Source organism: Chanos chanos, chromosome 10 (assembly GCF_902362185.1).
Source record: "Chanos chanos chromosome 10, fChaCha1.1, whole genome shotgun sequence".
In the NCBI taxonomy this organism is placed as follows: Eukaryota; Metazoa; Chordata; class Actinopteri; order Gonorynchiformes; family Chanidae; genus Chanos; species Chanos chanos.
In genome coordinates this window covers 9,701,497-9,717,937 of record NC_044504.1, presented here as the reverse complement: position 1 = coordinate 9,717,937, position 16,441 = coordinate 9,701,497, and the positions used below count along the sequence as shown (strand labels likewise).

At 38.5% G+C, this 16,441-nt stretch overlaps 1 protein-coding gene across 1 annotated transcript; it reads left to right on the top strand.

The window, feature by feature from the left end:
- Positions 1–5,852: 5,852 nt before the first annotated feature.
- On the top strand, positions 5,853–14,698 carry spopla (speckle type BTB/POZ protein like a). Its single transcript, XM_030787086.1, has 12 exons — positions 5,853–6,051; positions 7,097–7,242; positions 8,232–8,368; positions 9,000–9,121; positions 9,307–9,458; positions 9,654–9,781; positions 10,963–11,140; positions 11,363–11,418; positions 11,531–11,653; positions 12,380–12,522; positions 12,651–12,704; positions 13,142–14,698. The coding sequence occupies exons 3-12, from the start codon at positions 8,282–8,284 to the stop codon at positions 13,284–13,286; spliced, it is 1,188 nt and encodes a 395-aa protein (XP_030642946.1). The 5' UTR covers positions 5,853–6,051; positions 7,097–7,242; positions 8,232–8,281; the 3' UTR covers positions 13,287–14,698.
- The last annotated feature ends 1,743 nt before the right edge of the window (positions 14,699–16,441 follow it).

Sequence of the window (16,441 nt, the reverse complement as noted above, 5' to 3'; positions counted from 1 at the left end):
TACAGCACGCATTATCCTACAAGCACTGAGTTCACAGATATTTCTTTTAAGATATACTACTTCAAATATACCGAACAACATCTCTGCAGTTAAACTGAATATTAATTTCCTGAAATCTGTTTCTGATTAAGAAAATACCATCAGCAGCACTGTGTCTAGGTGTAAATTTTCAGTTTCTCCCATTTTTTCCTTAGCAGGTGGAAAAAAATATAAATTTAGACACAAATGAAAAGCTGGCTCTCCATTCCCTTGTCATACGGTGAGATTAGAGAGGAGAGAAGACAGCAGCTTGTCAGGTTGCAGGCAGTGCAGGAGTGAGCAGGTTCGTGAGTCAGGCCAGAAGAAAGGCGTGTTATCTGCAGTTCCCTGCTTAAGGAATGAGAGGTACACCTGCCATAGTTTTCAATGAGCCCCTTTTCATTTTCTCAACCCTCACATCTCTGGTCTGCAGTGCTCCGACAGGGCTGAGAGACACATTACAGCGTGATCAGAAATGACAAACCCAGCCTGTACCAAGAGGAACATTTTAAGATCAGTCAAAAAAAAAACGTGTTTCTCTAATTCTCTTTTGATTCTTTTCCGTTATTAATGCATTCTTGCAAACAGGCTTGGAACTTTGTGCTGAGGGCTATCCTTGCTAACTGTCAGACAGATTTGGAAAAAAATGACATTTTGTTAGGACAAATGAAAAACATACTGTCGTGTGTTGGGTGACAATGCAAGCATATCAGTTACGAATTCACGACTGGCCGGTGCATTTTCCCCCAGACTTATCAAAAGCACACTAAATGAATTAGCACGCAGTACCAACGTGCAGGTCTGGAAGTGATCAAAAGGAGAATTCTATCAAAAGTGTTGTAATGCAATGGGGGAAAAATCTGCATTCTGATAAAATTAGAATCTAATTTCCATATGAAGCGGCTCTATTATTAACAGAGAGCCTGTGTGCAATTTCTCTCATCATTCTATGGGAAATGAGCTATGAAGAGTGATTGTAATTGTCAGTGGACATTTCAGTAATGGAGCATCTGTTCTGGTTCTTCATGAAACATAATCAGACCTGTCATAATCTCAAAAAGAACCATAGAGATAACTGAAAGTGAAAAATACACCAGATACTTAATTAAGTTGGTAAAAAGACAACAGGTGTAATTCACCTTGTTAGCGGTGTCATTCCATTTGTTCTCCTGAGTTTTCATAATTAAAATTTTCACACATCCCTCCCTTTACGTCTCCTGAAAGCTTTCTGTGTCATACCTCAAACTGTTTCACTTTGGTTTTAATATGAGCTGATTTTAATATGTATAAAAAGCTTTTCATCGTTAGCCTGTCTTCGACGACTTGGAGAATGCACTCACGTTTGATTTTGTTTCATTTCAACTTTTTTCTTTTTTTTTTGTTCTAAATGATCCCTTTTGATTTCAAGAGCTGGCATTATTGTCGAAATAAACATAAGGCAATGCTTACCACTATGCCTCCATCACGTTCTTCATCACTTTGACAGACAAAAGAGCTTAAAGATCTGTGGAAAATTGGAGGAGTTGTGTGCTGGTGAAAAAAAGTTGGTCTCAAGTGCTATTTTACTGGCAGTATCCAGAGCTCAATGGAATTCACATCACAGCAGATAGTCTACACTGATTAAAACATCCTTTAAAAGCAGGATGTGGCTTTGGTAATATACCCCGCATTTGGCTTAATAGGACCTCCTTATTTTCCTTCCTTATAGACCACCTTATTTTAATTTTACATAATTTTATGTGATGTAACAAATCCATATCTTTTCAATCATCCAACTAAGTGTACTGCTTTGCCTTGTAAGGTGCTCTAAACCTAAGAAACCGGGTCCAAAATCATTTTTAATATGTCATAGCCACCTGGTCATAAGTGTGTCATCATCTTGCAAAATTTCGAAATATACCTCTGGTGCTGAGACAGTTCTATTTATCTGGAGAACCTCAGGAAATTACGAATGACAAAATAAGTCAATTGTAACATTCTGGCCACGTCTGTTCTCTGACATGATGCTACACAGCCAACAGAGTTGTTAAAGAGATCAAAGAAGCTGTGTGCATGGCTGATGGGAGTGATGGATTTAGCTGGATCAAGCTCATTATACATGCAGTTATTCAGAAATCTGTCTGCTGACTACGTGTGGCTCACCTCTAGTCTGCCAGCTCATGTGTGAAATGTACTGTGCAGCTCTGAAAGGCGGCAAGACTCCCACTGATCCAGCTGTTCACATCACTGCCTGGACAGAGGGGGGAGAAAAAAATCAAGTGGCAAAATTAACATAGAATGATTGATGCATTTGGGATATGGTCTATGTTATTTTCAACAAGTGATGATTGGATCTAAATGAGACCTACAAGCTTATGGCAATGACTTTTTCATGGTTTTTTTTTTTGTTGTTTTTTTTAGCGTTTGTCATCATCCTTTTCATCTTTTTTGCCAGTGGGTATTAATACATTTCTGTGCCAAAGACTTCAGTGAGAGCTTTGTGACATTAGAGACATGTCCTAAAGTCTTTTTAAAACATCTCAGAGGTTTGAAAATATTCCTTGATTAATTTAAATGAAATTCCACAGAGGATCCCGAAAGGACATTGTGAAAGTCAAAGGGAATAAAATGTTCATTTCGACAAGAAAATCAAGTAATTTCCCCTTACTTTGTTCTGAATACATTATTGCCATTTTTCACATCATTCATCCCTCATGAAGGAATTAATTATCAGGTAAATGTCCCTTGTCCTGCATTTTGAATGAAACATCCAAGCATCTGCTTGTTTTTACATTGATAAAACTATTGTAGGTAGATGCAATAAAAAACCCCTCTTGGCTACAGCTGTTGGTTAAACATAAAGTCAATCTTAAGTGAGCGAGATTAAGTGTTCTACTTAGGCTTATCAAACACTGCAATGATAGGCACAAGCATTGATATCAGGGTTTGGCATCTGGAGCTCAATGATAATGACAAGACTGGAATGTCAACTGATTGGAATCAATGTTGCTTTGTCCATATAATACCAATGAGAAAAAAAACACAACTTTGATCTGTTGGTGATGACTCCTGTTTGCACTGTTCCAAAGCATAAATGCATGATGTTTTAGGTCAGAGTCATTCCAGAGGGTTTGGTTGATTTTAGTCACAGGGGCAGTGGAAAAAAAATATATGTTTAGCACCACTAATTTAGCATGTCCCGATCGCTATGTACCCGACTGTCCTGAATTTTAAAAGTCAAATAAATCTTGTATTTTTTCACTGGTAAACAGAGTTGACTTAGGAAAACAAATAGGCAGGGGAAGACAGACACAGATCCATCTATTAAAGTAGGCTCAGGTAGTGAGCTGAACTGAACAAACATTTGTGACAAATCTGTCATTGTATTTCTTTTCATCAGCAGTAGGGTCTTGGCGTTCTGATTAGGTCACACCAGGGTCATTTGGTCATAGCGACCTTATTCCGTGTTGCCATCAACTAGCCTATGTTGTGCCAGCCCTCATCTCAAAGGCCATTTACTGAATGTCATAAGTAATACCTCTAACTTCTTAATAAGACCTTGGATCAGCTGCATATGTGGCCCAGCTGTCTGTGATGTTGTATAGTGGTTGGGCACATAGCTTGCTGTCATATAAGAATTACTGGCAAAAAGACAAGATGTGATGTATTCTTGGAGTCGGTTCAGTGTATGCTGTATTGAGTGTTTCTAAGCGTGATTAATTTATGTGTAAAAGGGCATAATGCATGCTGACAAATCTGGAAAAATGCTGATACCTGCCTGTAAATGCAAGACCAATCAGGGGAAGAAATAGAAACCTTAATTGCACTGATGTTTGAGTGTTTACCTCTCTCAGAGCCTACACTGCAAAATAAGGTCCAATCATACATTCGTTTTTAGATAAGACTATTTGCGTGTAAATAACCAAGAGTGCCATTTTTATCTTAAAAAGCAGTATAATATAAACATTTTTATGTACCTGAGATTTTGAGCATTTAAGAAGATAGGCCAGCAAGTGACTGTCTGAGAGATGAGATCTAGCTGTAGCCATGCCTATGACAACAGCTCCGCCATCTCTTTTCTAAGGGTGTAATCATTCCAGTGTAAATGCAAAGGCCTTTTAAAAATACACCTCAGAATACATCTGGGAATATATTTGATGGATACCTGAATGCAATGAAATTGCATGATGATCACTGTATTCACAGTCTAAATGACCTTTGCCTCCATTTGGAGCTCCAAGATGTCTGTATGCAATATACTGTCCCAAGTATTTAATTCTTACCAAAGCACCATTTGAATGCAATTAGAGCATTATTCTTAGTCCTTTCTGTTCTGATTTTAGCGATTGTTTGAAGCCTGTATTTAAATGTCATCATAGATGTGTTTATGAATCGTTGCTGTCAATCATCTTTGCATTGCTAATGTTAAACAAAGACTGTCCGTGCATGTCTGAGAGAGCCTTTCACAGCGATCTGTTATTTGGAGAGCCACAGGCTTTCAATAAATGTACTACTTTCAGTGTGTATAAAAATGTTACAGATAATAGAAGATACTGAGTGTAGGCATTACTGTTTATTTCTCTTACTTGGAAAGTTTCTGTCATAGAAGAGGTACTGTGAGCCCCTAGGCACAATGTTACTGCATCATTTTTATTATACATTATTATGATTTAAAACTTGTACAGACAGACAGGGGCTATTGTAAGGATGGTCCTGATTATCTGATGAAACCATTTATATTTTTACATTATCATTTCTTTGGTGAATTTGTAAATTACACTAGAGTATTAATATTTTATGGAAAGACTTGAAAGGTGTGACTTACAGAACTGCACATCCCAATCTAGCGGATCTATGTGTACAGACAGAGACATCACAGTTATACTACAATATAATTATAACACACAGCCAACCCTCATAGTCACTCATTGAATGTATTTATGTATGCTCTAAATCTCCTCATATTGTTTTTGTTGTTGATGATGTTTTGTTTTTCCACTGAATTCAGGAGAGAGCTCTTACCCAAACTCATGATCAAAGAATGTTAACCATAAAAGCGTAAGTTCCAAATGAAACCGGAGCTGATTTTCCATTGTAGCAAGTCTGAAGCTGCTGTCCTGATGTGAATGGGAATTAGTTATCACAGGCCCACAGGGTATAATCAGAGCGTATTGTTTCAGCATAGCTTACTGAAAGCTGCTTTATGTTTGTCAGGCAGATGACATTAGAGCAAGAAAGAGGACAGGTAAAGCTACAGAGACTCTATGGTAGGATTGTAATCACGAGAAGCCAATTGTGTCACATTAAAAAAAAAAAAAGAAAGAAAGAAAGAAAGAAAATGCTTGTTTGTTCTGTGTGCAACACAACATCCTAACTGTCATATATGAGGGTAGAGGCGTGGTGGTGTTAGACAAGCTCCTTAGTTAACATAGTACAGCAATTGCACAAATCGTCGTGCTGAGATCACAGAAGAAAAAGAAAATATTTAGGCTACTTGCACTTTAATTTTTACTCTCTCCCTCTTACATATAGAGCTTTGAGATCTTCATGAAACAACGAAAGAATCACATTAAAATGAGTCTGACCTGAAACAACCTTTAAGACTCCTTTAAATTTATTATTCTAATTTAGCGCATAACATTTCGACCAAATGACAGTGCAAACCTGCTTAATTAACACAGAATCGTTTCTGACGAAACAACGAATATCTCTAGAAAATCCTGAAGTAGGGGATTCCAAACTGAATCAAAGTGACACTTGAGCTATTGGTAAACCCTTGACGTTGAAAGCAGGAAACAAAGTTTTAGCGACTGCGCATGTCTCAGTTGCTGAAAAGCTGAACTGCTCTGCCTCTCGCCTCGATGGATACAAGATATCTAACCTAGTAGGCTAGCTTCGCTAACTTTGTTGGTTTGGTGCCGAATTAAGGTAACTAAGCTAAACATTTGCTTACCCGGGCAAGACTCCCCAAAAACCGTATATTTTAGAACAGTTAATAAATACGACTTGGATGACACCTTTAATACAGTATTAACGGAAACATGGAAATGAAAGGTTTGTAGCCAAAATGATGTTTTTAGTCTGTGTTATGGATATAACTTAGCGTAGCATATTAGCTTGCTAGCCATCTATCCGATCAATAGCTAACACAGCTAACTTGAGATGCTAGCTACCTTAAACAAAAGATATACTGCTTCGTTATTCACAGGTCTCACTGAAATCACCTTTGTTTCTATATACTGACTTGTCACTGCCTTATTTTCAGTCAATGTTTAATAATATGAGCTATGGATACTCGTGTGTCTCTGATGTATTTTGGGCCCCAAGTTCGTTTTGCCTACAGTATAGTTCTTTTAGCTGGCTACTCTGATAGGTTACACTTAGTAGATGATGGACAGGCCGAGAATAGTAGCCTACTTTGTTAAGACGCTTAATAAAAGCCAGATAAGAACGCCCTAAGCTAGCCTTGTTTCATCACAATGAGAACCCATACGTTATCTAAAAGACAGTAGGTGTTGTTACATTAGCTGACACCCAGTCATTGATTCGCGGAATTTACGCCAACTGCCTAAATTATCCAACAATTTAACGCCTCGGTTCATGTGAAGACTTGCCTAAACACTTGCTAAGTTGTTAACTAAGTGAAGTTTGAGAAATACGCATGTGCTGACGTTTTGTTTCTTAAACCTAAACGTCATGGTACACCTGACAAGCTCTGCTTTTAAGAACAATTAAGTTCTCTTAATGTTTTCTAATATTAAACTTTTTTTTAATCTCAGTAACATATGGCGAGAGTTGGCTGTCTGACACTGCTATTTCCCCCAAAGGTTTCGGCGGTATTAAACTCTTTAAAGTCAGACTGACAAATTGTAGTTCGATGAAATGTTCAGTTTAAGAACGAATTTCCCCAGTTGAATTTTTAATATGACAGTCTGTTGTGTTTTCGTGATATTGATCGGAAAGTGGATCATTGAGACGTGATCGGTTCTCTCTACGGTTATTTGAATTCTTTCTGCCCGATGACTTTGTTTTCTCAGAGATTATCGGTTTAGCAATATCAAGCTATACTTCTGTGTTGTAACATGCCTCATGTCTGCAGGTTGGATGGGAACAGCCGACCTGGAGCCATATTGTAATGCACAGTGAAATTCAACCCTTCAAGACTGGTTAAATTGGTTACCTTTCAGTGTCTGCATGGAATTAGCATCAGTAATAGCATGAGATATAAGGCTTTCTCAGTACTTGGTGAGTACAGAATTGATGTAGTGAAGTAACTTGATTGCTGATTCTTTACCAAATGATAAAAGTCTATAACATGTTTACCTGTCAGACACATTAAGAAGTTGTTAACAATAGCTCTGATCATATTTGAAGTTCTTGCGTTTATAAGTAAATGTTGACCAAAAAATGTTCAGAACAATAGAGGTAAGCCCTTTAAAAGCATTAACTCTTACTTTAATATTTCAGTGCTGTCACTGAATTACAGAGACTCATCAAAGTGTGCTTTCATGTACATTGTAGAGCATGTGAAATGTTTGTACCTCCATAAATGATTTTATTTTTCCTCTTCAAAATCACATGTTAAAGGAAAGATGAACAGTTTTGGCTACACTTGAAGTTCTGTTCGATAAAGGCATGAATTTTAATGCATTTTACATGTAAAGTGCCATTGCATCAGTAGCCCAAAAGTAAGTTAGGACTGAAACCTGTCTCCTACCTCAGAAACAGGGGCATGTCTAGGCCTGTAAAAGGCTTGTTCAGACAGGCTACTGAAACCCAAAGATATTGTTTGGGAAAGAAAATTCTGGTAAACAGACTTAATTAAGGTTTTATAGCTCTTTTTGGGGGGGGGGGGGGGGGGGGGGGGGGTGTTTATCCTCTCCCATGATTCAAGTGGCAGTGTTTTCCAGCTGCTGTAAGTATATTATTCCTGTTTTTGAGAACTCTCCTGAAGTTGACATCAGTACTCCCCTGTGCCATCTGATCTCTGACGTAAAGTGGTTTTCATTTCCTCTTGTGCTTTACCACCTGAGAGGTTTTCTTTCTTTTTCTTTTTCTTTCTTTTTTTTTTTTTCCTTTTGAATTTAGGCACTGTTAGTTAGCAGTGACTCATTTTAGCCCAAAATGATGTGCTAATGGCTGAGTCAGGGTTTAATAGATCAGGTCAAGACATTTCAGAAAATCTCTGCAGTGTATTTTTCTGAAACAATGCTTGCATTATCTTTTCTGGGAAGGTTAACTGGTGAAAGCTGAAGGGAAGTCGGCACTTCTTTTGGAGGGGGGTATGCTGACGATGTCACGTGTTCCCACCCCCCCTCCCCCGGGGGAGATGTCCAGTGGGCCCGTGGCAGAGAGCTGGTGTTATACACAGGTAAGACAGTTGTTACCACAGTCATGTCAGCTATGACACCACTGCTTCCACAAATTATTATTACCTGGAGGACAGACAACCTGTTTGTAGACACGTTCCAAATGAATGTCTCTCTTATGGAGCTATGACTTAGGTAAATAGGCTGCATTTAATGCTTCATTAAATGTAGTGTAGGGTATCTATGTATTTTTCTCTTGAAGGGTCAAACTGTATAGTGCTAAGAACTAAAGGAAGATCTGTTTATGTGTAACCTGCAAGTTGTGCCTCACCTTGTTGTCAACACGTTATCAGTCAAACAAAGTAAAATGAGCCAAATCCAACTGCAGTATCTAGTGGTTGTGAACATTCACGGAACATTGCTTTTTTCAAAACAAAGTGTTTATAGCAAAGTGAATGTTCTGTCTTTTTTTTTTTTTCTTAAACAGTTTGAATAATTACGTGCTATTTTTCTGACCACTTCCATTTAGTAACTATAGTACAGTCACAACAAATTATGTGTGGTGCCTCCACAGTATTGCCCCATTGTTTTCATGCCTGCTGACAGAAATGTTTCAATCTCATGGTATATTATAGACTTGGCTGAATTTAGGATGGATGAACAATTGCTTTGTGTGTGTATATCATATTTCAGGTGAAAGTAGTGAAATTTTCCTACATGTGGACCATAAACAACTTCAGCTTTTGTAGAGAAGAGATGGGCGAGGTTCTGAAAAGTTCCACTTTCTCATCAGGCCCCAATGATAAAATGAAATGGTACGAATGTTTTCATTTACGTCTGTGCTGTGCCGATTCTCACTCCTGAAACGTACTTACCTGAGTCCCACTTAAGCTCTTTCGTTTAGTTGTAGAACAAAAGTACTTTATATATGCATTTAGCTCCAGCTCAGCGAACAGGATGGTAGCCTGTCTGAATGCTATCTTGTGTATTTTCCCTCCAGGTGCCTGCGTGTAAATCCAAAGGGGCTCGATGACGAGAGTAAAGATTATCTGTCGTTGTATTTACTGCTTGTTAGTTGTCCAAAAAGTGAAGTTCGAGCAAAGTTCAAATTTTCCTTACTGAATGCCAAAAGAGAGGAGACCAAAGCAATGGGTAAATATCCAAGTGTTTTAAAATATCGAAATAAATGTAACAGTAGTCCCTTGTCTTTTTCCCCATTGTACCATTTCAAGATGCATAGTTTTTTTGGTTCTTTTAGAATAAGTGATATCAGAAATACTCCAGCTACCGTTGATTTATTTCACAAGTGCAAAACCTCTTCAAGTTGATCATCACTTTTCATTGCAGAAAGCCAAAGAGCCTATCGATTCGTCCAAGGGAAAGATTGGGGCTTCAAGAAATTTATTAGGAGAGATTTTCTGCTTGACGAAGCAAACGGACTGCTGCCGGATGACAAGCTCACTCTATTCTGTGAGGTAAATCAGCGAGCATTTAATAGGGTTTTCCGTCACTCATATTCAAGGCTGTCTGTGTGATAGCAAAACAAAACCTTTCCATTTTCTGTCTAATCTGCAAACCAGAAAAAACTAAAAGGGCATGTCTGTGTTTTGTCAAGCCCACGCTAACCAGGCATTTATTTAAAAAACAATCAACTCTGTTGTGACACGTCATAAAACTTGATTAGTTATCCTCGGATGGTCAGCCGGCAGCCAACTGTTGAATGAATTCAAAGCTCAGAGTGTGGTTTTTCAGATGGCTCCAGATTACAGTATCAGTTTGACTGAGGTGCATGCTCTTGGTCATAGCCAAATCAATATTTGAATACAGATTCAGTTCAAAGCTGGTATCAGTATCAAAAGCAGGCATTCAGTGGCTCCTTTTGTGTCTGTGCCAGTTCCTCGTGCCCCAGCAATAAGGGGTCAAACATTGCAGCCACCAGTTTTAAGTGGTTTTAAAATGCATATTTGTGTTCATGACTCCAGGGCTGATTTTATCGCACAACCTTGAATGAACTGTAAAATGTTGAACTACCTGATTGAGACCAGCTAATCAAGGTTTCTCAGCTTCACTGTATCCATTAATGTCCTATGAATATTTCAGTAAGCGATAGACCAGGATTTCCAGCAAGAATATAGGAGGAAAAATAAAAAATAAAACACCTACTTAGAGGTACAAATGAAATGAAACCTCCAATAAATTTGCTCTAACACAATTATGAGAGTATTGGCTGGAAAAAATGCCAGCATGCCTGATGGGATCTGTAGCAAGGTTTAACATTTGCTGGGAAATTGGCAATTTCATAAAGCAAATTAGATGCAAATTGCAGATAGAATGTTTTTCATTAATTAGACAGTTCTTCAGATAAATTTGGGTGATAAAGTGGCGTTGTTTAACGACTGCAGGCTTGTCTTGATGTGTGTGTGCATGTGTGTGTCTTTCTTTTTTCTTTTTTCTTTTTTTTGGCCCTGACACAGCGACTGAACTGTTGGATGTAATACAAAATGGAACTGAATCCATTTGTATTCAGATGTGTCAGCATAATTTCAAAGCATCAGTGTACGTCAGAACACAAAGAGCTCTTTTTTTTTTTTTTTCCCCACCTGCTGTTTCAATATTTCCTCTCTTCCATGTCATATACACGATACCTGTTCTCTAGGTTAGCGTGGTCCTGGATTCTGTGAACATCTCTGGTCAGTCCAACATGAACATGCTGAAGGTTCCGGAATGCCAGCTGTCAGACGACCTTGGGAGCCTCTGGGAGTGTTCACGTTTCACTGACTGTAGTCTGTATGTCGGGGGACAGGAGTTCAAAGCTCACAAATCCATCCTGGCAGGTAAACTCTTCCTCCCTTACCCTAATCCAGCCCCCAAGCCCAGGTGACTGTAGCTCCATGGAGATTGGAGACAGATTTTGTTTTCCCTCTTGGCTTGCATTAGCCATATCAGCGCTGCTATTTAAAACTGACCCTTCTCACAGAGTGAGCGAAATGTTTTCTAAAGAGAAAAAAAAAACACTTGTTTAATTTTGCTGACAGATTGTGTTGTTTCTTTAACAGCAAGGTCCCCAGTCTTCAATGCTATGTTTGAACACGAAATGGAAGAAAGTAAAAAGGTATGTTTTATTCTTGCCTTACTAAGTTAAACATGCTGTGATTAATTTCAATACAGCTATTATATCTCTGGTTTTTCTCATCATAAATTTCCACCTGCGGTCTCTTTGACAGAACCGGGTGGACATAAGCGATGTTGAACCCGACGTCTTCAAAGAGATGATGGGCTTCATTTACACGGGAAAAGCACCAAATCTGGAGAAAATGGCCGACAGTTTGTTAGCAGCAGCTGATAAAGTAAGTGTTGGAAACAGGTGATAATCTTCCACCAGGAGCACAGCTCGCGTGAGATAGGCGCACGACCTTGATCGACCTGACGTTTTGTATCCTTGGAAACATTTTAGAAATATTTACATAGTAAGATCGTGTTTGCTCAAAAGCTCGGCGTTTATTGGCACCATTTTATACTCGTCCCAGCCTCTTCCTCTGCCGTGTGAGAAATGCCGTTATGTAACCTTTAGAAGTCTTCAGCAGTGTTACTGGACGTAAAGAATGTGACACATTTGTGAAAACCAGGTATTCACCTGTTGTACAGCTATTCAGCCCACTGGTCAAGTCAGTAGAGGGAACTTGCTGGGCCTGTAGAGCCAGTTCAACACAGTTACACTTAAACCAGTATCTCATTTTATGAGTGATAATTGTATTGAAGCATTAAGAAAACGTATTCTTAAAAAAAAAAAATCTCCGTGTTCCTCTGAGATAGCTAGTACCATTTGACCTCTCCCAGATTCTTATCCCACCCAGTGTGTTTAGATATCAGATGAACCAGTCCTCCACTGTGTGCAGCCTCAGCTCATAAACGCCTTGATTCTGGTCATGAAATCATGTTTGACAGAAGGATCTTTTCTCCCTCTCTCTCTCTCTCTCTCTCTCTCTCTCTCTCTCTCTCTCTCTCTCTCTCTCTCTCTCTCTCTCTCTCTCTGTCTCTCTCTCTGTCTCTTTTATGCTGTTCACCTTAACCAGTACGCTTTAGAGCGTTTAAAGGTTATGTGTGAAGAGGCTCTGTGTAACAGTCTCTCTGTGGAAAACGTGGCCGACACCCTCATCCTGGCAGACTTGCACAGCGCTGAGCAGCTTAAAGCACAAGCCATAGATTTTATCAATAGGTAAGCATCACTAAAAAAACTCCACTTGATAAATTTCTGCTGCCACCACTGTTTACCACTCTGAATGCTTATGCTGTTTTTTTTTTTTTGTTTTTTTTTTTTGTTGTTGTTTTGTTTTGTCTCCATAGGTGCAGTGTCCTCAGACAGCTGGGCTGTAAAGATGGAAAAAACTGGAATAGCAAGTATGTAATTAACTCTTATATGGTGACACAAGATTAATAGCAAAGCCTTATCTGTCTCCAGAAGATGCTTTAGAATTCATTGTTTTAGTATCAGCAGACAGTGCTGTTTGGCTGCTCCTGAGGCTCCATATCTTTGTATCCGTGTTATTAATATAGTAAGACTTTTCAGAGACGAGCACATTCCTGGAGTGTTACAATAAAAAGCCTCACACTTCTTTTTTTTTTTTTTTCCTTTCTTTTTTTTTTTTTTTAACCACGCGTTTATTGTCAGTCCCTCAGTAATACCTCAGTATATGGGTAGATATCCGTCCTGACAGAGCAAAGACTTTGGGTTTACATAAATAAACCGTAAGATCCCCAGATTAAAGTAGGACCACATTTGTTCTTATTGTTTTTTAATGCGTTAATGCATTAATTGCTTTGGCATTTGTTTTCAGTCATGCGACAGATATAATGGAGACTGCCGGCTGGAAGTCAATGATCCAGTCACATCCTCACTTAGTGGCAGAGGCTTTCCGTGCGCTGGCATCGGCGCAGTGCCCGCCCTTTGGCCTGCCCAGGAAACGCCTTAAGCAGTCCTGACTCGTGGCTGCTCTAAAGGACATGTCCTGGGGACTAGGCAAACACAGGGGATGACTGAAAAAAAAAAAAAGTCCATTAATGTTTCTTCCACCCTCTTACTAAAAAAAAAAAAAGCAAGCGAGTGAGAGATGTGACATTCTCATCCGGACATGGGGGCGGGGGGAGGGGGGGGGGGGCGGGGGATGCAGCTCGGCAACTGAAGATGACACAGCAGTAACTGTCGTCGCCACCTTTACAACGAGATGGTTTTTGGTCCTCAAGCTTTATTTGCTAACTCTCTGTCATTTCAAAATGGCCTTAAACTATCTGCCAGTGCTCTGGAGCAACTCTAGAGTGTGTTATTTCTCAACTTTATCCTGTGCCTGCCTTGTCACAAACGACCAGGCTTTTCTCCCTGTTGCACTAGTTCCCAAAGTGTAGTCATTTTGATATGGAGCTGTTTAAGAATGTGTTAGGAGAGGGGAAGGGTTGATTGATGGGGGAAATGTTATATATTCCTGATGTTTAGCTCATTTGGTGACTAGACATGAAAATAAGCATCAACACTTTGAGCGTGAGGTCATTTCTTTACACTTTTTGAAAGTTAAATATGCCCCATATTGATGGCACTATTTCTATGTTAAGGCAAAGTAAACAAACAAACAAAAAAAAAACTATATTGGAAAATACAGGTATAAAGACATACTAGTACTATTGCATATTGTGAAAGTTATATGCATATGAGATGTTTGCAATGCTGTTTGTTACTAAAAGAATAAATGTTTTTGCCCCTAACCTTATTCAAATATGGAATAACAAAGTGTTTACTTAGAGTCCAGTATCACAGAGGTAGTTTGACAAATTGTCTCAACAAGTTTAAATTCTCATATTTCAGGTTAGTCAGCTGCAATTTTCTGGCCAAGAATTAAGATTAATATAGTCTTAGTGTTTCATGTTTAACAAAAAAAAAAAAAACCTAGGACAAGGGAAATAATGAATTTCAGATTTGTGAAAGAGTTTAAAAGGTATCCAGGTCCATTGTTAGCAATGAAAAGAAAAGGAAGAACTTCCACACAGGGGAAAAAAGGATTGAAGATTTATTTAGACAATCCAACCGCAAAAACACTGTTTCTTCTTAATCAGAAAAATGTATAGGATGCTAAGCATCAAACAGTGGCATTATTCCTGTGTGTGTCATATGAATGGATGGAATGAAATTGCTGTTCATTGTTGACATTGTGTCATGAACTGTGGTATTACAGTGGTAGTGACATACTAATTTGGAGTGTGTACATTGCTGGAAGTGTCATGTTCAACTTACTTGTTCTGTAAAAGAACATGTCTTTTTTTTTGGTGAAAATTCTGGAATTTTTCCATCAGATGTCTGCAAGAATGCCTGGATTAACTCATTAAAAATAAAAGTTTTTCAGCAATTCAGTGTGTTATTTTCAATCTGTATACGTGCCTTATGTTGTTTCTCATTTTCCTATAGTTTCCCCAAACATATTTAAAAATGATCACTTCTTAAGATACTGATGCTGATACATTTCTATGCATGAACACTTAACCAATGCTGAAGACCCCCCTCTTTTTTTTTATCTTAATAGAAATTATGTGTTGTAAATAAGAATGTATTTTTGCATCTGTGGAACCAAAGAATTGCAGCTGAGAGTCAACCATTCACTGAGTTGCTGTGATAGCTCCTGCAGTCTGTTGCCTGTCCCCCTGCATCTGTTCTCGGGTTGGGGCAAGGTGGACTGTCTGACTCCTGTCTGGAAGACCATTCAGTGTGCTCTTACCTTTGTGTCTTTTTAGAGCGATTGAACTGTTTATATATAGCTATTTCCCCAGAAACCTAAGCATTCTTTTTTTTGCTTTTTTCCCCAAAATGTCTTAGTATTGAGGATTATATGTGGGAATTACATTTTTCCCTTTTATACTTTAGCACAATCCATTGATTCTGTTTTTTTGTTGTTTTTTTTGTTGTTTTTTTTTAATGTGTTTTTGCCCTTACCTCTGATAAAAGAAATGGGACAACTTCTCTGAAGTTACACAAAGTACCTGCCAAAAGACAGAAACCTGACCATATTTTTTATTAAAAGCTACAGAGAGACAATGACAAAATAAATCATGAAGTAGAACGTTCTTGATTGCATTTTCAAGTCTGCAATCTCCTTCTGAAATGGATTAACAAGTCCTAAGAAAAAAAAATGGGACATTTTATCCACTGCAGCTCTCTGTTCCTATTTTTGAGTCTTCTATGTCTGTATCTTCTCCTAAATAGAACATGGGTGTTTCTGCACAGCAATGAAATCTTTCCTGATGCAGTCAAACTGCCTCACACATTGAGTAGTTACTGTATGCACCATAACACCCAAATCATAGCTAATTAAAGAGAACAGCATGCAACCAGTAATCAGGCAAGGATACTTTTTCAGGTTCGGAGACTTTCACCGTTTTAAACCAACCCCTCTATACTGATCTTGGGAAATTTTGGATGATAACTGCAGTACAAGGCCTTCGTTTCATTGTTCTCTCTCTCTTTTCTCTGTATCAGGTTTGTTTGTTTGTTTGTTTGTTTTAATTTAATGTGAACTGTGATAAAGTGGTGAAGCTCCATTTGTACTAGGACGTACTTTTAGTTACGCAGTCAGTGCAACCCAGGCTCGGATTTTCTTTTATGTTCCATTTATTTTGTTCTTTCTTTGAACGAGAAGACAGAGAAGTCCCATCTGAGCAGTTACGATGAATGCCGTTAGAGCAGCTGTCAGAATATATCTTTAGGCAGGTCAACATATGTATCATCCTGTAAGATGTAATAAACTCAAAGTGTACAGCGAGTAAGATTTCTATTTTCCATGTAACTCAGAAAGCTGTCCGAACGTAACCCTTAATATAGTGTCTCAAGTAAGTGCACTACCATAGCCTCATGATACAGTGCCACTGTCTATGAAGGTATTAGAATTAATATGTTACTGACTCAATGAAGACTTGTTTGTGCAGAGTATATATGGTTATTAGAAACTTAAAAAGAAGAGGGAAAAGATTTTTGCAGAGCTATTTCCATTCCTAAACCAAAACCGTTAGGAACGTCAAATCAGTTCTGTCAACATAAACTATACTAGACTGGAGCTTTTATCCCCAGCAGAAATGCTAAATGCTTAAAAGACAGGGGA